Consider the following 22878-nt stretch of genomic DNA (forward strand, 5'->3'; position numbering starts at 1 on the left):
TGTCACAGAAAACTTGCTCTCTCTTTTAGCTTTTTGGGAAAATTTTGTAATTTTTCTCAAACACGGACGACGGTTTATATGTGAATTCTCTGAAGGGTGTTCCACCTAATAGCATAATTTGTATCATGATGAACTATTGCAAGCCTGCCTAGTTCTTGATGAGTAGTAGCTTGGTCTCTTTCTGCACGTCACATCCATTCTAATAGAAAATGTCCTAAAGCATCTGTAAGAACCTGTTTTTCTGTTTGGGTGAAGTTGTTTCTTCACCTTTGTCAGTGGTGAAGTGGTATCTTTTAGGGAGTCTTCGTCAGGTTTTAATTTCATTGTTCCTCATATACAATGAAAATCTTACTAGGTCTTCAAACTGAAAGTAGGAGGAAGGGGAAGAGTGACTAAGCTCCTTAGGTTTTAAGATTTGAATATCATCTTGTTAACACACACACAGTGTCTTTAGATTATGTGATTTGTGGAGGAAAAATACTCATTCCAAAATAATTCGTATCTGTTTACATCATGTTAGGCCTGGTTGAGCTACTGAGCATCTTGAGCTTCAGTGTGTACCAGGAGGTTCATATCAGAATAATAGTTAACAGTTTTGAAATGTTGACTCTGCAACTTTCCTCTTGCTGTGGTACAATTACACTTCCTCTCCCCCTCCCTGCAGATAATCGGCCTACTGAATGTGTTCACACCACAAAAATCCCTGGAAGAATTTCAAGATGTGTAAGTCAGATTCGAGCTAAAGCTGAGAATTTATTTTTAAAGTATTCATACCAAAAGATGAGCAAGAGAGAGAATACAGTAAAATGTCAGTATTACCTGATTATTATTCTTTTCTTTCTTCATAAGCTACATAGTGATGGAGCTCATGGATGCAAATCTTTGCCAAGTGATTCAGATGGAGCTAGACCATGAACGAATGTCCTATCTTCTTTATCAAATGCTATGTGGTATCAAACATCTTCATTCAGCTGGGATTATTCATAGGGTGAGTGAACTAAACTGTATAATTTGCATTGCACCTGGTTTTACCTTGAGTATTTAAAGATAAAAAAAGTTAGCAATAGGAGCACGAAGAATGTTTCATAGGCTGTCCCATAGGCAGGGAGAGAAAGCTGAAAAGAAAGCACCATACCTTTTTGCAGGGTAATTCTGGAATGAGCCTTTTGAATGTTTAAGTGATTTGATAACGATCTGCACAGAGCAAACTGAAGATTTTTGCAGTGAGTTGCATTACCTCCTCTAATTCTGTATAATGTTCTACTTTAGTAGTTGTGGCAGGGAAGGATATCTGGAAGCATCTCTGCCTTTATTGTTTTGGTAACCAAACCTGAAATCCCATCTTTTGAAAGAACTGCCCATTTTATTTCTTCTCCTTGACTAGCAGAGTAATGAATAACTATCTGAAATCTGCAGATAAGCAGATGATGATAAAGACTTGTAAGTGGAACTTGGATAACACCTGTGCGTCACAAATCATTCACTCAGATAGTTAACAGGCAAAACTGACTACTGCTTTTTAAATGGCATTTGTGTGTTATAATCCAGTCAAGAAATTTTGAATTTAAGGTTGCCTGTTCAAGTTGAGCATCTCATATTTAATGGTATGTGGGTTAAAGATTGCTTGAGATTATCTGGTTATAGCTTTTCAAATATAATCTTGTTGGTTTGGGAAATGGTAGGCTTGTATTTTTACAGTACTACATTTTTCATTGTAATATTTTTAAAGAGTTTGAGAAGTTTTCATTTCTAAAGTGATAGAGAAGGTTTAATTAACCTTAGCAATGTGGGATAGTTTCAGTCGTTACTACACAGTCTTCTCATGACGTGCACAGGAAAGCAAATCACAAATGGCAGTTCTGTGCACTGCCACAGGAATTGCTGTGTTAGGATGCTTGTCCAGGTCAGTGGTCCACCACACTCTGACTGGGGGGTTGAATGGTCTGCAAGCTAGCTCTGGCAGTCTGACACTCCTGTTCAGTCTTTTTTGCTGCCTTTTCCACAAGGGAACAGGAGCAATTATATGAATAGAAAATACATCTTGAGTGGGCAAATGCTGCTTCCTTTTGCTCAGCTAGTTCTAGTACTCATCAGCTGCTGCATTCCAGTGAGGAGCTCAGGGGATGAAGGTGAAACCTTTCTTCTTGCATGCAATTTCCCTGAACTGATGTGTTGGAAGAGATGGGCAAGGATAAGTAGGGAGAAGCATTGCCTGCAACCAGGCATTGTACGTGATGCTGGTCTGCTTATGGGCATTTGAGACAGGTCAGTTGGGCTTCTTGCATTGTTCTGGGAATCCTCAGCAAAACTAAGTTGTTTAACTTACTGTTGTGGTACTGTATTACCTGTGACTGAGATGATGCAGCCCTTGGTGTTCTAATGTATGTGCCTGTGGGTCAGAAATAATGGTTTGCATACAGTTTCACATTTCCTGGTCCCTTCAATAGTTAGGTATGAAAATTTAATGCTGTGGATTTTCCTATGTGGTTTTTTTTAGTTTCAGAAAATGATATATTATTTGGACATGGCTAGTGTAGGTGAAGTAAGAATGTCTCTCTGTGGATCTTAGCACAAGCTTAGGGGAGCTTCTAAAACTGTGCTTGCCTCAGGGTGGTTTGTACTCCTCTGAAGTGGGCATAGATCCTGTGGAAGTCATGGATAAAATTTAAACATCTTTACATTTGCATAAAAGAAGTAGCTGCTTAGGTAGTTGGGCAAGAGTAAAGACAGCTTTGAGGATAGAATTCCTGTCTCTGTAAATATGGGTTAAGGCTGTGAAATGCTTCATATCTACAGGGATAAACGATCCTAAAGAGACTAAATACAATTGCTATGTAAATAGCACCGTATGTATGCACGAATGCTTTTAAAGGACATGTGCAGATGCTTCTGAAGGACATTTCACTTGCATGTCTTCCTGGCAGATTTTCAACTGACAGCTTCTTGGTAGACTTTGTTAGAAGATTGAGTATATTCAGGCACAGCCTTACCTCCTGTGTGCATTGTGCCTTTTTACTTCAAGGTGTAAAGTATCAAAATCTTGTTTCTCTGTGGAGCAAGCTGAACAAAACCTTGGAAGACAAGGAAGATATCCTGCAAAGGCACATGTGTCACACAGACCGTGTGGCTGCAGTGGTAACTCTTTGTAGCATTCTTCTGGGCTCTCAGCACCAGTCCTTAATGTCCACAGCCAGTTACTTTATTGAAACTTCTTAAGCATAGCCTGCACTACTGCGGCTGCCCGAGGAGCATTTTGGCTATGAATCTAGTGTTCTACTTTAGTGATCTCTAAAGCTTTAAGTTTTTTTTGCTGTTGGTATCACATGTTTTTTAACTGGGTTCTTCAGCTTCTAGCGTAGCTGTGGTAATCTCAGCATCTTAGTAGCTTTTTCAAAGCTTGTTGAATGACTGAAATCAAAAAAATCTGTATATGTGCCTTATAGCACTGGATACTACTTGCCATAGAAATAACAAGTTGAGGGCATGGAACAAAACAGAAATCAAACTTCACCTTGAAGTTGTAGGGGCAAACTTGGTTGTCACATCAATGGATAAAGATTTGGCTGTAACTTTGCACTGACTTTAACAGATGTTGGCAAATCAACATTACTGGGTCCTGAACACTGTGCAGAGATGCAGTTTCCAGCCAGTGTAGAAGTACATGTTCATTTATATTTCATAATATGAGGATGAATGATCAGCATTGCAGAGTTGTGCCTCACTGACTTTCTGAGGGACACAGAGTGTCTCATTAGTCTTGCATGGAGGCTCTGAAACATTGAATTCTGCCCGATTTTGAGTACTTAACAAAGGGGCCTAATTATGGAACCTTCACAAATCTTCTGTTACAAAGAGGAAAGCCCGTAGAAGCCATGAATTACCCTCTAGAGATGTCCCTGTCTCCTTGTCTGGCTTATAGGGAGACAGCCCTGAAGAATCTGGTTTTTAAGCACTGACATTTTACATTTTCAAGGTTCAGTGAGAGATTTTCTGCTATAGGTTCCAGATGTATTTATCCATCCTAATTAATTTGATCACTCTCAGAGGAGCTCTCGAGTTTTGGTTTATTTAACAGAAGATATTAAGTGATGCAGGTTTTGCATCTCTGCATGAATCTGAATGTAGTGTAAGTCAATTCATCATTTTGATCCTAGGCTTCATGACAACTACATGGTGTTCAGAAATAAGGATGGACAGCATTTGGTAAGCAAAGAGAAGATCTCTTAACATTGGAGTGTTAATCCTGCAGTTTTGGGGAGAATGAGTGTAGTTAATACCATGAGCATATGCCTGGTGTTCTGCAGTGAACTTCCTGAAAATAATAGATGTGTGCAGAAATAAAGCTGATAATAAAAAGGACTGTAGAAGAATCTGAAACGTGTATTAAATGGCCAGAAGGCCTTATAGAACTTGAATTAATTTGTGGTGTTTGAGAATGTTTTAAACTAAAGTTGTCTGTAAAGTCTTTGTGTGGAAATGTATGTGTGAATATGTATGTATGCAAGACTTGTACTTAGTCATTAAAATTCTGTTGTTCTGGAACTCTTTTTGTTGTTTCCTCTTTATCTTTAATGCAGTTTTCTCAGCATTATGAGGAGATTGCTGAAAGCCAGCCAAGTACAAATGAAAACTACATAAATCTTGCAGATATCCACCTTTAAGTCTTTAAGAAACAATGACAAATGGGACTACATATCAAATGCTTGCAGCTCAGGTGCTGGAGTCCTCTGTCATATCTCAGGTTTTGCTCTCAATTAATCTCAGTAGAGTGTAGGCTGGAAGTATCTAAGTCTTATCTGTGTTAGCCCATGTGCTGCAAATGATTTTATGATTGCAAAGTTGTTTTGAAGTTACTCTGTAATATTTACACTGTGACATTCAGCTTTGTGTAAGATCCTGCTGAGGTGATGACAGAGTAAGCCTGTGTAGTTTTTGTTTAAATAAATGTTGCAAAGCCACTATTGTCAATAGGGTTCAGGTGTAGAGAATAGTTTCCATGTTGCTGACTAGAATGATCTGAAGCTATGTCAGCATTTTCCACTCCAATTTAATGATTGTGTTAATTTTTGGCAGTTTTTCAATGGTGCATTTTTGGGTTTGGTTGCCAAACTTAGTATAAAACCAAGTCCTAAATAGGAAACTAAAATCATGTGGCCATGGAGATTTTCTTTCTGTTCAGAGAAATACATTGGTTCAAAAGAGGTAATGTAACCTCAACTAGCAAATAAACCTTTCACATTGATATTATAATTCTAATAATTCTTGTATTAAGATGATTATTGAATCAAATGATTGTCATGTTACTTGTGTTCTGCATTGTAGTAATAATTCTTGTTCCAGTGAGCAGTTTCTAGACCTTTCCTCAGAGCTAACACTTCTTACTAACCTCGATTTATTTCAGACATTGCTAACATATCTTGTAATGCTGGTTGTATTTTCCTTCTTTAATTGCTATGTAAATCTACAAGCACAATAAAGGAATTAATTCTGTAATCTGCTGAATGCACATAAATTAATGCAAGGGGGAAAAAGCTGCAGTTACAGCAATAACCTAGTTGTGTTTGGGATTTAATGTTAGCAATATTATCTTTTTAAAATGTGAACCACAGAGTACTTTGTGCTTGTCTTAGCAGTCATATATGATGTTTCTTTTTAAAGGATTTAAAGCCCAGTAATATAGTAGTAAAGTCAGACTGCACTTTGAAGATTCTTGACTTTGGACTGGCCAGAACTGCAGGAACTAGTTTTATGATGACGCCTTATGTAGTGACTCGTTACTACAGAGCACCAGAGGTCATCCTAGGGATGGGATACAAAGAAAACGGTCAGCAAATACAGTCTTTCTTTGGCATAGCTTTATCTTTTTTGTTTGGCACACCACATTTTACATGTTAATGTTTTTTTCAAGCTGTAGAAATTTTATAAATTAGTCTTGTGACTAAAATGCAGATTCTGGATACACCGATTTGTTTATTCAATTCAACCCATTAGAAAATGTTTGCATTTAATAGGAGAAAAAATGGAGGGCCTTGTTTGTTTAAAAATTTAAATAACTTCCTTGGTAGATTACGTGACATCCAGGAAGAACTGGAAATGTATTTTCTTGATATTTGGTATGCACTTTGATACACCTTCATCTGACTTTATTCTTGGTGAAGATGTAAATTGTATTTCATCAGCAGATGTGTGTACTAAATTTGATGCTAAATAACTGTATTGTGTATGGCCTTTCAGGAGGTAGGGAGCATAAGGTCTACTGAGGAACAAACAAGCTAAGACCTACTGTGGAATTGCTTTTTATTAAAACCAGCCTCCTTTAAGCCTTTTTCACTAAGTTCTTAATGTTACTGAAGAAAAACTCAATAACACACTTAAGCATACAGAGAGTACTGTCATGATGCATCATGGATTCTTTGAGGTCCCTGACAAATTCCAAGGGAATTTTACTTTGTCCCTCTGCTTGCATACACTTCCGCCTCACCATACTTGCTCTGTGACCAGTCTGCCTCTCAGTATCTTCTACAGGAAAATAGAAAAAGATCTGTCATTGGAGGGAAACACACCGTCAAGTACATTGCACCTTCTCAAGGAAACAGCTGGTAGTACCCATTAGGAAACCAAAGTGATGTGTCACTCCTGAAACTCCATTGGAGCAGCCTGATTCCGCTCCATTTCACTGCTGTGCTGCCCCCGTGGTCGGGTAACTCCCTTGTTTCACTTGTGAACACATCAGGCTGGTGGAGCCTACAGGTCACTATGTGTGTTTCAAACACTCTGCCCAAAGCTATCTCCTGGGGAGGTGTGAGGTGTGGCTCCTCGCCTTCCTGACACAACTGGGGCTTGCTCTGCCTTTCAGCATTCCTAATACAGTCTGCAAACCTGCCTGGCATACCATTGCAGCAGGTGACTTCAGGCTGTGTGAATGGTGATAGCAGTGAAAGAAGCCAGGTCAAAGGAATGAGACTAGATCTTTATTGCAAGACTGTGGTTTTTATTTGTTTGGATTGTTAATGTGCATGAGAGGATGTACATTTCTTCGAATGGCCTCCATGGCTGGCTGATTTTCCTGTAATTTAGGAGTTACAGGTTGAGTAGAGCAAATTAGTTATTTCTTTTAATTCCTAAAATTTTCTAGATTTGCAAATTTAAGTTTGTCTTTTTTTTCCCCCAAGACTTTATATTGGCAATTTAAGGAACATTAAATACAAGTACCTAAAGCTGTAGTATTGAGTCATGCAACTGCCTTACAGAAGGAATTGATAAAATGAAAGTCACAAGTTTTCTGACTCAGCTTGCCCATTTTAAATTTTTCTTTTAAATAGTAAGTAATTTTGAGTAGCAGAAGTATGAAACATTTTTTCCACCACTGGAGTTTTCCACTACTGGAGATACTCTACAACACAATCTATCCTGTCAAGCTTGTGACAACCCTGTTCCTTAAGGAAGTGTGAGTTGTGTTGTGCATCATAAATCATAATTTACTTTCATTTGAAAAACTATCACATCTTCCCAAAGCCAAATACATGGTTCTTGAAATGAGAATGGCACTTCTGGAGAATGTAAATGTAAGGAGTGAGTCCAAAGACAATTGTATTTCCATATGTACTGTTCTCATTAAAAGGCAGTTTATGTGAGCTGTTACTGTTCTCAGTCGAGGAGTTTGTGGAGCTCCCATGACAGGGAGATGGGTAGCAAGGATGCATTTACAGTAAGAACCATGGGCTGTCCAGGAGCCTTGCCTGTTCATATTGATGCCTATTATAGCCCCTTAAACCCATAGTTAAATTAACTGTGAGTTTACTTAATGTGGAGTTTAATACTGAAAATTGAGAGTTAACCGGTGGTTACAGAGCTGTCTGGCAGTTTGCTGCAAAAATGCTGAACTTGTGGGAGGATTGCAATGTATATTTTGATGACTGAGATATGTACTGCAGACTAACATCATTTTGGTACTATACTTACACACATACAAAATCTTCAATTGTTTTAAAACTAGCAAGGATCCCAAACAAATACATAGAGTTAACTTTTATGTAGGGTTTATTACTGAAGGATGTTTGGGGGTGTCACATCAGAAACCAACTGAAGGACACCAGAACTGTTCATGCACATGCACCTTAATAGATTTATGCACTGTTCTGTGCATGATTATCAGGAATGAAACACTGAAAAACAAGGAAAGTCCTAAAGACTCTGAAACAATTACTTTTAAGTTTCCTAGTAGATACATTGGGTTTAAACTTCATTTTCACATGGTATTTTTTCTCCTAGATTTATAAAAATCAGTAAGTTCAAACAGGGTTGTTAAGAATAAAATGGACTCCTTATGACAGCAATAGATTTGTTAAAGTATTTTTCAAATCTGTGATGAGATTTTACTCAGTTTTCTATAGAGGTATTCACAGGAGTATTAGTTCAGCTTCCTAAAAAAAGTTAGAGACCTGTAATTAGACAGGTTTTGTCTGATTTAATGAAAGCAGCAAATCAAAACACCCCAAAACATCTCAAGTTTGGTTTTGTAGGGAGACGAGAAGAATGGTAACTTTATCGTGTGGGTCACAAACTAATTACAACAGATTTGGGTATATTACGGGTTGTGATGGCAGGAGGTTGTTTAGCAGATCAAAAAGTCAACATTCAGAATTTTATTTAAAAAGTCAAATGCAAAACTTGGCTTCTTTGGGTCTCTAAGCCAATGAATATATACTTAAGTATTTGAAAAAAAATTTTAAAGGAAAAAGAGCATTAAAAGTGTTGACAATATTTTTTTAAATGAACAAGGCCCTTAATTTTGACCTATTAATATGCACAACTATGATCTCCTATCATATTATTTAGATATTATTTTAGAGGAACTTAAAAATAAAGAAGGAATATTGAAAAATAAGAAGCTATGTTGTTTGCTTGACATTGTTGAGCTCCTTCAGAACATTGACACATAATTCTTACTATACGATTGTTCTCACTTAAATCCCCTTCTTATGTGCTTAATTGAAATTCCAGTGTCATATTTGACAAAGTATTCATAATAATAAAATGTCATTATTATGATTTCAAGAAAACTTTTGCATACAGAATTAACAATACCTCTGAAAGCAACTGCAAAAGAAATTGGCTTACCTGTACAAAGTAAACTTGTGCATCTTTAAGTATGTCTTCTGAGTGATTTATTTTAAGGTAATGTAGAAAATGCATATCTCATTTTAAAAAAATTGCTGTTGAGTTTTTCTTTTATGAAATGTTATTTCAGCATAACTGGAGAAATATTTTAAAACAAATGATTTTAACTGAAAACCTAGGAGCATACTAACATTGTCATTAACTGATCCTCTAAAATTTTTAAGTGATCTTTTACTGATTCTGTTTGCTTTTTATTTAAAGCAAGAGAGAGATTCATGGTAATCTGACTTCTAGGAAATACTTGCTGTTAAATTTTAATTCCTATGTAATACCTAATTAATTCTCCTAGAAAGTGTGAACTGTTTCAATAGGCAATATTTTTACAGGTCAGTGTACTTTGCTACTTTAAGAATTATTCCAACAGCTGCAGTGGAATTACTTTCAAGAAATCAATCTGTCTTTCGTGCTTGAGTCTAGTCTCTTGGCAGAGGTAGCTTTGAAGCCTCCAGCCTTGGAGAAGGGCTTTACTCTGCTTGATTCGTGTCTCTCTCTCTCTGCTCAAGCTCTTGCTCTAGCACTATATTAAACAAAAGGATGTTTTTCTGCCTTGTATTTGAGACAGTTAAAAGCTAATCCTTACACATGGTTTATGTTAAACTGTTTTCATTGATTAATACAAAGACTTGCTCTTCTTCCTGTGCTGTCTCTGCAGTTTATAGGATGCAGTCATGTTATGCTTCTTTTAATTTTAAATGACCGTTTGCTTTGCTTTTCCTTCTTTTTGTGCTACAAACATAGTGGATTTATGGTCTGTGGGGTGCATTATGGGCGAAATGGTTTGCCACAAAATCCTCTTTCCAGGAAGGGACTGTATCCTTGTGCTGCTGCAGCAGGTTGAATTAGTTAGGAAGTGATTAACCTTTTTATTGATGTTGTGTCATGAAGATGCATATTGTACAATTTTTTTTTTTTTATTAAATGAACATGGATTTTTCTTGTGATACGCTTAAAAAAAAAAAATCATTTCTATTCAGGCTGCACCTAGCAGTAGGACATAGTCTCTGCTGGTCCTGTAGTTAGCATACATTCACTTTCACTCATTTTCATTGCACATGCTTTTTAGAGTCACTTCATGTGTATGTGTGTGTCTAAATATTTTTGTTTATTTTATTTTAATAACTATCTTTTATGTTAATATCATTGCATTTTGTTTTCAGTTGACATTTGGTCAGTTGGGTGCATCATGGGAGAAATGATCAAAGGTGGTGTTTTATTTCCTGGTACAGATCGTATCCTTACCCTTGGCCTAGGATGTAGCTGTAAAAGGTCAAAAGACTCTGCAGTGATACAGTTTCAGATTAAGGTGGTTCTAATTTTTAAAATAACTGGTTTTAGACTGCCTTTTCAAACTGCAATTTGCAAAGTCATTATATACCATTGGGGCAAACAGACTTACTTTTTTCTTTTCCCTTTTTTTTCCCTCTTTTTTTCTTTTTCCAGTTTAATATAGTCCCTATCCATTACTTTTGAATGTTGTCACACTTAAGACAGACTTCTTTTTGTTTAGGTGGGGTTTTACTGGTTTACATGCATTGGGCTTTAGTTTGGAGGTCATTTTTATGTAGTAATTTATTAATCTTGTTTAGTACCTGAGCATGTTAGCAGTTATTATGCTTTGTATTTTATAGAAAATGTTTACAAAAATTCCTAACCCTCTTCATTAGTTACACTCTGGAGATTTATTTTTTGTATGCAGAGATGATCCTGCAATCAGCTTTCAGAAGTATCTGACATTTGTCTTTCTACTCTATGAATGGTTTGGTGGTGTCTATATGGGTTGTCCTGTGAACAGTATTTCAGACAAAGAGTCTGCTCCAAACAAATAGAATTGAAACTTCAGTGTCATTGCTAAAATTAGTGAAAATAATTGGACTTTGATATCCTATTTGTTTTACTATTACTTGCAGATCATTTTTTCAGATGCCATCAGAAGTGTTTCCTGCTTTTTCTGCAGGTTACTGTTTCAAAATTGATATAGTACCATTTAGGGGTGAAAATGGGGTGGAGATTTTGAGCCATGGTAAGGAAATCCAGAGCATCTTTACTTTCACACAGCTCTGTCATTGCATGAGCTGCACCATGCTTTGCTTTATGCATCTGGTTTGCTGGCATGGCTTTTCAATTTAGACTCAGTGCCGTACAATGTAAATACTACTTTTTGTGAAGGCCTGTACTAAAGCTCACCAGAGCTTGAGAATCCTTATACAGAAATCTGTTGTTAAGTTTTAAGAATATAAGAGAGGGTCTGCTTCAGCCCACTGAAGATTTAGGTAGCCTGGTATCCAGTCTTTGATGGCAGCCAAAAAGAAAAAGTTGGGGACAATGTGAATAAGTGTATATAAAATTTTATCTGAGCTCTCCCCCAGTATTTAACCATCTGCAACTAGGAATTCCTGTGCCAAACCTTACTTTTTTTGTTCAGTAATGTGTATTAAATTCTTCTGCCATGAAGTGGTCAATCTCCTCTTTACAGTGTGTAAACTTCTCAGTTAAGATGTTCCTTATACATTCTTGAAACTCTTAACTTCATTCAGGTCCCTGACAATATTGTCAGTGACCTGCGTGGGCCCAGCCTTGGCCCTCTGTGTGCCCACTGGTGCTCAGTGTTGCACAATCCCTGGTGAGAGGTTGCCCAGGACTGGGCTGAGGTACCAAGATAAGAATGAAGGACAGAACACCCACCCACGTGGGCTCATTCTCAGGAGTGCCTTGGTAATGGGTAGTAGCTTGACTGCTGTGAGTGTGTGTTCAGATCAGGGACGCAGTCCCCCAGAACCCAAACAAGGCCTTAAGTTAAATCTGTTATATTTAAATATCTTGTGAGTCTTCTAATATTCTGTTTCTCAGAATTATATCCTTTTCTAGTCAATAATGATTTTGAGTGAAATACATGTTGCCTTGACTACACTATCATAGTCTTGCTTTGTTTCACCACTTAAGAAAGTAGTCCTAAGTCATGATGATGAACTTGATATTTTATTATAATTTCCTGTGTTTTCTCTGTTGGTTATTTCATGTGGTTTTAACATAACTTTCTAGCTGAAAACTAGACACAGTGTTTTTCTTAGCTGCATAACTTTAGATATTGATCAATGGAATAAAGTTATAGAGCAGCTAGGAACACCATGCCCCGAATTTATGAAGAAATTACAGCCTACAGTCCGAACTTACGTGGAGAACAGACCTAAATATGCTGGATATAGTTTTGAAAAACTCTTTCCAGATGTCCTTTTCCCAGCTGACTCTGAACACAATAAACTTAAAGGTAAGGTCTGTCTTCTGTGTGTTGTATATTTTAAAAGTTTTAAAACTCTGATACATTGAACAGAAATGTAGCTCAGTTTTGTTCACTATAAAATCATCCTGCTAAGGATTTAAATATTTATATCATGAGAGTGGATGAATGTGCTGACATGTGCTTGCCTCCACTTTCATATCTTCACGAGACAGCTCCTATTCTTGGAGCTGTCTTTATAAAGGCAAGTAAATATCTATATTCTTCTCAATGACAGGTGCCAACATGATTTAGAGAAAAGTGGGGGGAGGTTGGAATAGAAGTTGTGTAGGCAGAACAGATCTTTGTTCTCTAGGATGAAAATAAGGGGTATATGTTAATAATATATAGATACCCTGTAGTTACTTCAGTGACTTACTGGTTCTAAAGGCCACCCACTCAGTGGAGTCACTCACTGTGTTTTCTGTGACTAAAAGCATGTGACAGAATGGGGCAGTAGGTGCTTGCCTGCTGCTATTCCAAACAAGGCTGCACTGCCACCTGAGCTGTTTCACATAAGGATGTCACACCAAGGGACACAGTATGCTGAAATTGTATAGTGAAACAAGTCTGACCCCTTTCCCACCTGTGTCATTCTCTTCAGGTTTTTTTTCTATTAAATGGAAAAACCTCAAATTATGTGAGGGGTGCATATATATTTAACTGGAACTTGATTACTCTGACCCTGCTCTTTAAAAGTTTTGAAACACTGTGTTATGTGTTCTATATATGGCAGTAATCTGAACAGATTTTTTTTTTTTTTTGCAGCAAGTCAAGCAAGAGATTTGTTATCAAAAATGCTGGTTATAGATGCTTCTAAAAGAATCTCTGTGGATGAAGCCCTACAGCACCCATATATCAATGTTTGGTATGATCCATCAGAAGCAGAAGCTGTAAGTTCTTGTTTTAGGTCTCTGCTTAGGAAGCTTCTCTATAAAGCCATATTGTTGTGATGCTTGGTACAGCTGCTTGAATGAAGATTGTTGCACATTTCATCAGAAGCTTCACTGAGCCATAATAGCTTTCATTGATGTTGATAGATGTGTTTATTAGAAATAGCATCAGGAAGGGGCTCAAGTACCTGTCTCCGTGTATAATTGCATATCATCTGAACATGTAGTCATGCATCTGAAATCTTTTATATAGGGTTCTAATGTATTGAGCTTCGGTTGTTTCAATGTGGCTTGATTGGCCTTGGTGGGGTTCTGAGGTATTTACTCCTGGGGAACTGAAATAATTTCATTAGGAATTGATAGTACTCTAGAACTAGAAATAAATGTTTCAGCAAAATCTGAATACAAAATATTGAGCTTTCAGTTATTAAAACTAAGAAACAAAGGGATTAATTTAAATTTTTTCCTTGAAAAATCAGTTTCAGGACAATTCCAGCTTGTGAGAAAAGTGTCATTTTTTTTAAAAAAGAAAAGTGTTTGGTGATGGCCACTAAGAATAGAAAAAGCTACTTGATGTAAACGGAGCAATTATAATTCTGCTGCTCTGTAATAGCTAGATAGAAAATTTAGTAATTAACAGTAAGGAGCTAAAATGAGCTGCTTGTGCTGGAGATTGCTGCACTTAGGAGCTCTTTTACCAGACTGATCGGTTTCTCTGTTAATTATTACAGTAATGTAAGCAAATTTGTTAATCAAAAGAACTTTAAAGACTGTAGTAGCATCTAAAAAGTAGGCTGAGTCCAAGTATGAGTGGATATATAATCGTTTAAATGTGTTATTTTTAAATCAGGTTCATGTTCTGAATGGTTAATTTCATTTTTAATTTGTACTGGTTTTGTATCCCTTTTGATTGTTTTATGATGAGTTAAGTTTTGTTTTTCAGCCTCCACCAAAGATACCAGATAAGCAGTTGGATGAGAGGGAGCACACGATAGAAGAATGGAAAGGTAAGAAAGGCATTTAAAGTATAATAAGGCTTTTGGGAGTATGCTGGGTCCCTGTGATTACTGTTATTAAAGTTCTTCTGAGCAACCTAATAGTATTTATTTCATCTGCTTGGATGGCAGGGGAACAGATCAGTGCTTCACAACCTCTCAATTGTTGGGACACTAAAACTTTTCCTGCAAAGGAGATGAACCTTTGAAGTGAAAAAAAGACCTGCTCATCTCAGTCACCTTTTACAATCCACAGGACAGCATTTGTAGGGGGGGTAACTCTTCTGGACAAACTGGTACAATTTAAAAAGATGCAGGAGCTTGAGCAATGTAAGGGTGAATTAGAAGGACAAGTCTTCAAGTGTTCCTAGCTCTTCCTTTGAAGACTGCTGATCAGGTTTACCTTACCAAAGATGCAGTTGATAAAAACTGAGTGGGCCTTAAGACTCGGCTTAGCCTCAGGTCTCCAAGCAGCCTGGACAAAAGAGCCTTAGAGCAATGCCAGTGCATTGTCAAGCGTGCCAGGCCCCTGTAGCTGCAACAGAAAAGAACTGTATGTTTTCTACATCATTTGCCAGTTGTTGTGTAGCCTACAACCTGTTGTTCAAAACTAATTCTGAACAGTAATAAACCTATGAAATGGAAATGGACATTTTAATGGGAGATATGTTTTCGATCCAGTCTTGGGGTTGCAAATTCATTTTTTGCCTTCCCTTCTCTGCATTTTCAGAGTTGATATACAAGGAAGTCATGGACCTGGAGGAGAGAACCAAGAATGGGGTTATACGCGGCCAACCAGCCCCTTTAGGTTGGTTACAATAAAAGCACAGTACAAGGCTCCATTGAGTTGTAGGTAGGAAGGAGTAAAGCTGATCAAGACATCCAAAAGTAACCAAACTCAAAAATGTGGCTCTTAAATGACCTAACCTCTCGAATTGAAACATTGTGTATTTGAGTGGAATATATGGGGCTGACATGACTTTTAATTGACCTGTTCAATCCCTCTGTCGTGCCCACTAACTGACTGTCGATAAGGCTTTGTGGCAGAAGTTGGACTGCTATTGCTGCCTCTGCTCAGGGTTCACTCAAGTTTAGACACTGAAAAATCCCTGGGTGTCTGAGATTGAATGGATGTGATGTGGTGGGCACCAGCTATTCCCCAGCCTCAAGAGGAGGAGGAAAAAAGCCAGGCTCCTTCTTTCTTTGTCAAAATACACAGATATGTTCTATCTTAGCGTGTCTTTGTAGGGTATATTTGTAGCGTAGCGTAGCTCTGGCTTTATGATTACTGTCTTTGTTTGGGATTTTTTAGCCATTAGCTTTTACTGTGATTTGACAGCTGCCCATGCCACGTGAGTTCCGTGGTTCTTGACACACCATCTGTTAAGCCCCACGTTAAGGACTTGGGGGTTTTATTTATTGTGACAATGCATTGAGACACATCTCTTCAAACTTGCCAAAACAGGGAAAAGTAACAGCCATTAGGAAGAGACAGACTAATGCAAGTACTGAACTGTGCAACTGTATCTGCAACTGATTTGCTGTTTTGTTTCTCATAGCACAGGTGCAGCAATGATCAATGGCTCTCAACACCCATCTTCATCGTCATCTGTCAACGATGTGTCTTCAATGTCAACAGATCCAACATTGGCCTCTGATACAGACAGCAGTCTAGAAACCTCAGCTGGACCTCTGGGTTGCTGTAGATGACTACTTGGTCTTTTGGGGGGTGGGAGGGGGATCCTTTTAGTCATTAATAGGGCACTTTTAAAATTTGGTGGTATTTTTGAGTGTTTTTTCAAAAATAATCATGGAATTCATCATAAAGTGCTGTAATTTCAAACTGTAAGTTGTGTTATAAGCAGCCACTTTTTTGCTGTAATTAACTGTAAAATAGTAAACCTGATAATTTTTATTGTGGTTTTAAAATCTGCATATTTGCTTTACTGTTATGCTGCTGATCTTTTTTTACTGAATTTGTAAGATTTGTTTTATCAAAGCACATATTAATGTTGTGGTCATTACCATATGATGAATTATTTAAGATTTTATAGGTTTTCAATTTTTTAATTGGAATTTATTCCAGATGTTTTGTTCATGATATCCTTCAAAGTTTTATGCTTGGTCATACATCTGTGTCCAGGCGGAGGGGGAGAGAATTCAGTGCAGCCAGCTGTAGTTTCAGGCATATTACTGTAGTGCTGGGTAGTGAACAAAATCCTCTTTTATTTTGGCCACTTGCCTATAATACTTCAGCAAAAGCAACAATTAGTGATCTTTTTTAGAGAAACAGAAAAAATCCTTTGCAAAGTTACATCATCTGAATGAGTTTACGAATTTAAGAAAGCAAAGCATATCTTCAAAGCTGCAGAAATATCCAGCCTAGCAAAGTAATGTGATGTTTTCTGCAGAGTTGTGGCATGCCAAATCTTGTGATCACCATAAAACATGAGGATATTTCATGAATAATACATTGCAATGCCAATAAACTGTTTACTTCTAGCTCGTAGCCTGTTTTTGTACACACAAAATGAAGTGTATCCAGGATGTTTAGACTGACAAGAGGGAAAATGAATATGCTGTAGCTATACTTTAAGATGTGATTCTTGGGAGTTTTGGTTCTTACTAGTTTTGTCTACTAAGGCAAGTGCTCTTTGAGTGCTTTTTGGGTCAAAGAGGGAATGACATGAATGCAATAGGGGCAAAACTTCGGCTACTCTTTCTCCACCAAAAGTAACTGATTGCTAAAATCCATTAAGTGGTAGGAGAACCTCAGGATTTCTGTAGCTAATGCATCAATTGAGCAATATATGCCATCCAAAGGAGGGAGAAGTAGTGCTGTATAAATTAATATTTATATCTTTCATTTCACCATGAGATCAGTGTAGCAGAAATCTTAGCAATGGTTCATTTTAAGTCATAAATATTCAGTAGTTTTCATCACTGAAGCTCCAGGTTTCAATACACTTTTTAAACAAAAGATATATTGAGATATATAGAACAGTTACTAAAGAGTCATGTAAGATGGTGCTGCTCCTCACAGAAGTATTTTAACTGTTTACATTTTATATTTACAGAATGATTTATGTATAACTGACTTAAGTTTATGTATGAGTTAAACAATCATTCAGAATTTATTTCTTTGGAAAATGCAGATTTTTAGTGAAGCTAGGCTGTATAATTGATTGCCTTGTGTAGATGCATATTTTGTGTAGTGAATTAGAATGTGAAGAGGAATTTAAATTAGTAAAGCTCACAAAAATGAGCATAAAAAATACAGAAGTCTTGCCAGGCGCTGAGCATAAGCAAATCATGTATCTGGCTACAGAGGTCATCCAGGAGTGACTGGTGGTCTTCAGTGTGGTTCCTTCTGCTTGTTGGGTTAAATAAGCATCTTTTTGAAGTTTTCACTGAAAGAGGAAAATTTGTCTTCACAGTAACTTTCAGAAAAATAGAAGTGATAGTAATGCTTTCAATATCTAACATGTCTTTTAAAAAACATGCAGAGTTGCAAGGAATGGCAATGTCTCAAAGATAACTAAATTGATAAATTGCACAGTTGTTTTCCTGGCCTGGCTAGACTACTGGTAAGTGCTGTGTGTGTCATTTTGCTTTCCTCCCTTGTATCTACTATTTCAGTATTGCCTTCCTAAGCCACATTTGTTAAGGCAATTATTTTTACAGGATCCTGCCAAATTGTATATTACCTCAGAACAGGCAGGACAAGTTTGGATTCATCTAGCACTGGAATGTAGAAAATGTTGAACAGAGACCAACAGAACAGTCGATTTTGTAATTTTTTTAATCAAAGTTTAAGCTGTGAATTAAGCCAAAATTTTTGGTCAAACAACAGTACTCCATTGTTATATTGAGTCAAATGATAGTGTGGTCAGCACAGTGTAATGAAGTTAAGACTGACAAAAGTAACTTCTGATGCCTCTCAGTGCTGTTAAAAACAAATTGGTAAATATAGTTCCTATTTATTTTAGACCTCACTGGATTACAGTGATGATTGAAATATTTTGAAACTTAAAAATACTTTTTTGCTATCACTTTCCAGTGTCCTAAATATATAGTAACTGAACTGAGCTCATAAGCTCTAAGGAAATGGAGCTTTTCTTCTTTCAGGGCAGGGTTAGTGAATGCGTGGAACTGCCCACTGCAGCCTGTTGCAGTGTGAGCAAGCTCACACTGCTTAAAGGGATTGTTTCAGTAGGGTCAGAGCTCTGCCTGTGGAAACTGAGAGTTCACTTTTGGCACCATCTTCCTACAAGTGTTGCTTTTTCTTTTTTTTTTTCAGTTGCTTGCATTTTAGGCAAATTAAAGTGATGGCAAATTTCAAAGACAAGAAAATCGTATTCAGTAATCAAGTTATCACAACAGCATCCTAGTCTTAACTTCTCTTTTTATTTGTTGAAATATAAATTTTTTTCAGATAGGTGTACACTGCCACAGATAGCAAACAAATGGGTAACTGGAGTTCAGGTGTCTTTGTCTGTTGTTAGATTATATGCTATCCAATACACTGTACAATTTTATTGTTAAGCTTTATTTTAGACTATGATTTGGAATCTTCTCATGACAACAGGCTTCACTAAAGTGCATGCAACTTTCTAGGGCTCTTCCAATCTGCTGGGAGTTGGTATGGATTCAATTACCACGAGCTGTGTGATCTCTTACCTCAGGTGAGGTTCAAAGTTGCACAGTAATAGCGATACTGAGTTCCACCTTCTCTGGGCAGAGCTGTGGCATGCAGCAAGGATAAATCAGCTCTCTCCTTTTTTAGAAGTAGGTTCTTCAAGAATTTGAAATAGAGATGGGGGCGGGGGGGAATCAGTACCCTTAGGGTTTACTGGAATGCGGTGCTGTGAAGTCCTTCTTTGGTGCAAGACAGTGGGTCAGAGCAGATTGTGTGTTAGTGTGTGTGAGCAGCTGTGCTGCCTGAGGACAACCCCCTGGAGGAACATGCCCAGTCCTGGGTCACTGCTCAGCTGAGAAGACATGGCACTTTGCCCTGCCCAAGCTCGGGCTTTTAGCTTTGAAGAACTTTCACTGTGTGAGATGCAGCAGCAACTTTCTGGGCAGGAATTCCAGCTCAGTACAGCATCAGCAGCAGTGGTGTGGTGGGGGTGTTCTGTGTTCCCAGCACAGGCTGTGGTAATACGGCCCTGCTGCCTGGGTTTGGTGAGGCCAGTGCAGAGCACCTGGGCAGGGGCTCTGCAGGGAGGAAGGGATGGATGGAGCACTCAGCTCAGCAGTGTGTGAAGAAAAATGTCAAAAACCTCCTACAGGAGGATGGTCCTACCCAGCCAATAATCTGAATTGTATGACAGTAAATGTTTCTTGATTAAGATTATGGGCAAAAGGGGAGAAGGTGGTTCATCTTACACTTGGTCTTACTCTTTCAAGTTGCTAAAGGGAGTGAATTAGTTTCTGGATCTGTTTTTATTTGCTGTTGGCAGCAGGAGCTTGTCCATGCTGTTACATTTTATTTTCCTGTTAGTGGTTTGGTGCAGTTGAAGGAGAGCCTGTCTGTATTTTTCAGTAGGATTAGAAAGAGGTTTTTATTGAAGAAATGTGATGAGAATGTACTGCCTACCCAAATTTTCAATTAATTTATTCTTAGTTAAGGGCACTGGATAAAATGGTATTTTAAGTGATCTCTCTCACTCCCTTCTCTTCTTTGTATGTCTGTGTTAAGAGAAACATGTTATGAATCAGATCACATTGTGTTTCTACTTCTGCAGTTCAAAATCTAAGCTAGGTTTTCTTGAACTACCTCACACAAACTTTCTACGTTTCTTAAGTAAGCAAAGCTAACCCTTGCTATTGGAACTACACTGAATGTGAATAGAAAATACACCTCCTTTAGAAAAACAAACCTATTGGCCAATGTTGAGACAATATCAGTATGTTTCTTATCTATTTCACGTAAGATGTTCATGTGTAATATATAGCTTGTGTACAGTAATGTACATCTAGATTATTGTGCTAGCTGTAAATTGGTGATTTTATTATTGTAGTCTGGTTTTGTAGGGTAAAAATAGCTTACTAGTAATGTCAACTCATCCTTTACATTTTACAAAAGGAATAATTCTTGGTAAGCTTTGCATACAGATGAATTACTTTTGTAGGCCCAATATCTAGTCTATTTTTGAGAGTTCTTTAACTTTTATTACTAAAGTTGAGAAAAAAAATCCCACCCCAATTATTGTGGTCATTCCTTCTGCCCTTTTTGAAGTATATTCTTAATTTTATTATGTCCCAAGAAATATGAAGTGGAAGACACACCATTAAAAATACTGGGGAAAACAATTTTTTTTTTCTTCCCCACATTTGATACCTTTTCCTGCTTTTCTTTTATTCCCTCCAAATAAGCTGTTGGTGGGCATTACTGAGAACATTGTGGTTTTTTTTTTTACTCATTCATGCCATAGGTCATTACATGTGCACCACTGGAATGTATACATTGTTATCTAGTATGTCAATTGGTTATAATGATATTTTAAATAAAAAAGAAAAAAAAAAAGTTTGACCACCATGCATTTAGTGTTTCTTCATTGCCAGGCTGGAATGGGTTTCATATGGATTGTGTAATAGGGCTGCACTTGAAATCTTATTAAGAGTCCTTCCTGAGAATTCATTTGTTTTTTAATGGTCTCGTTTTTAATCTGTCTTGTGAGCTCACTCATGGGCAAAGTGACATGTTTTTTCCATTCCTCCATCCCCATGGACTTTGGATGTGCCACAGACTGTTAACAGCCACATGCTCAGTGTCTTTGTGACTCCTGGGAATCTGTTCTTGCTTCCTTGCTGCCAGCTCCAGCTGTCGTAATTCCTGAAAATACAGTGGCTATCCCTGTGCTTTGGAGAGAGGTAAGCCATGGGCTGCCTAGTGTATGGGGAAGATCTCCCAAAACCGAGTCTTGGAGAAGCCTGAAGGATCTGACTTCTGGAGACCTGGCTTGGATGCCTGGACCACTCACTGCACTGGCACTTCTCCCACAGGTAAATCCCAACATAATGCATTTGATTGCCTTCACTTCCAGCAGGGTTTCGGTGCTTCCTTAATGACTGCAGCTGCCCTTGAGCTGTGGTGTTGGTGCCTTTGTGTCCAGTTTCAGGGGAAAAGGACTGTGACCACAGTGCAACCACCTTTGTTTATCAGGGCCAGCAGTTTGTAGGATGATCTAGAAATGTGGTGGGACTCAGAAATGCTCTTCTTTATTTGCATATGTCAGCGTAAAGTGCAGCCAATTTCCAGTGATACGTTGCTACAGAGCAAGGCTGGAGAACCAGTCATAGCTCTACCCAGGATTTGTCTGGTGGCTCTGGACTGAAACACTCCACAGTGCTGCTGGCATCAGTGGAACTCACTTGTGAATGTAGATGAGTCATTAAGCTATCCCTGTTCATCTTCCTTTTTGTGTTAGAAATGCCAAGGCGATCTATGGAGGTTTTCTTTGTTATTCTGAAGTGTTGGTGTTTTGCTTTTTTCTAAAGCATATGCTTGTGTTGGTTTTTTTTACTGAAAAGTTTTGACTGATTTTTGCCTGTGTAATACTGGAAGGGATATTCCAGGCTGGGAAGATGGCACAGGTGAAACTCTAGTAAAAATGCATCTATTCCAGGAACCTTCTGTCAGTTTAATTAATAATAACCAAAGCTGTATCTTGTAAACACCTGCTAAGAAAGCGGACATTTAAATCAGGGACTGTAGTGAGTGACAGGCCTGCAAAATAAGGAGTAGTCCCCAGTGCCTGGTGTGGGGAAATGCATTGGTGGGGAAGAGTATGGAAATGGGAGTTAAAGCTAGAACAGGGTCTATCATCTTCCTCACATAAGGGCATAGTGTTCCATGAAGTTTGTCCAAGTGGATTCCCATTTCTTGCGTAATTGCCCATATCAGGAATTTAACATTATGGTCCTGGTGCTGCACTTGGAGTTAACATCCTACTGTGGTGCATTTTAGTGTGAACTGGGTCATTTGTGGCTTCTTGCAGGGTTTATTTACTGCAGTGGCTCATCTTCAAAAGCTGCTGAAAGTTACTCCTCATGAACAAGAGGCATAGATGTTGCTGGAGCACAACAGTCAGTTTGGAACTTTCTTGTTTCACTCATCATTTTGAGTGGATAGAGTTTCATTTGTGATACTAAAAAGAATTAATTTATCTTGGATACCAAATGATGTACTACAGATCTGATGGGCCTGTCCTGGATCTGCAAGTCTGGGATAGGTGGCTTTGTGAGCAGTTACCTAAGGTTAAGTACTTAGAGTTAACCAGCAGTCCTGTTCACTGCTTGTCTGGCATATTTGGTGTTTAGTCCATCAGTCAGCAGGGCTCAGTTCTTGAGTTTGTAGAGTGAACTGAAGGGAGCAGTCTGCACTTTGTACACACAGGAGATAATGCAATATAAATAGGGTAAGGGGGGTGTGGGCTGTCAGGATCTATACAGTGAGAGGTTTCCATGTTTGGGGTATGAATAAAAGAAGGCATTACAATACTGTTTGCTACTACTACTTGGATTGAATGTC

The 22878-nt window shown here is 37.9% G+C and overlaps 1 protein-coding gene across 6 annotated transcripts in view; it reads left to right on the forward strand.

Moving 5' to 3' along the window:
- MAPK8 (mitogen-activated protein kinase 8) overlaps positions 1 to 19807 on the forward strand; it is a 182172-nt gene extending 162365 nt beyond the window's left edge. For 2 of the 6 annotated variants that reach the window (XM_008643769.2, XM_017725980.1), the window contains exons 4-12: positions 665 to 723; positions 850 to 988; positions 5659 to 5824; positions 10338 to 10409; positions 12263 to 12445; positions 13223 to 13347; positions 14291 to 14354; positions 15073 to 15150; positions 15907 to 19807. In XM_008643769.2, the coding sequence (XP_008641991.1) occupies positions 665 to 723; positions 850 to 988; positions 5659 to 5824; positions 10338 to 10409; positions 12263 to 12445; positions 13223 to 13347; positions 14291 to 14354; positions 15073 to 15150; positions 15907 to 16052 (1032 nt within the window). In that variant the 3' untranslated portion in view covers positions 16053 to 19807. Of the gene's footprint in view, positions 1 to 664; positions 724 to 849; positions 989 to 5658; positions 5825 to 9918; positions 9991 to 10337; positions 10410 to 12262; positions 12446 to 13222; positions 13348 to 14290; positions 14355 to 15072; positions 15151 to 15901 lie in introns of all 6 variants that reach the window. The other 4 variants (XM_008643768.2, XM_008643773.2, XM_017725981.1 and 1 more) reach the window with 4 other exon arrangements.
- The last annotated feature ends 3071 nt before the right edge of the window (positions 19808 to 22878 follow it).

Source organism: Corvus brachyrhynchos, unplaced genomic scaffold (assembly GCF_000691975.1).
Source record: "Corvus brachyrhynchos isolate BGI_N302 unplaced genomic scaffold, ASM69197v1 scaffold61, whole genome shotgun sequence".
Classification (NCBI taxonomy): domain Eukaryota; kingdom Metazoa; phylum Chordata; class Aves; order Passeriformes; family Corvidae; genus Corvus; species Corvus brachyrhynchos.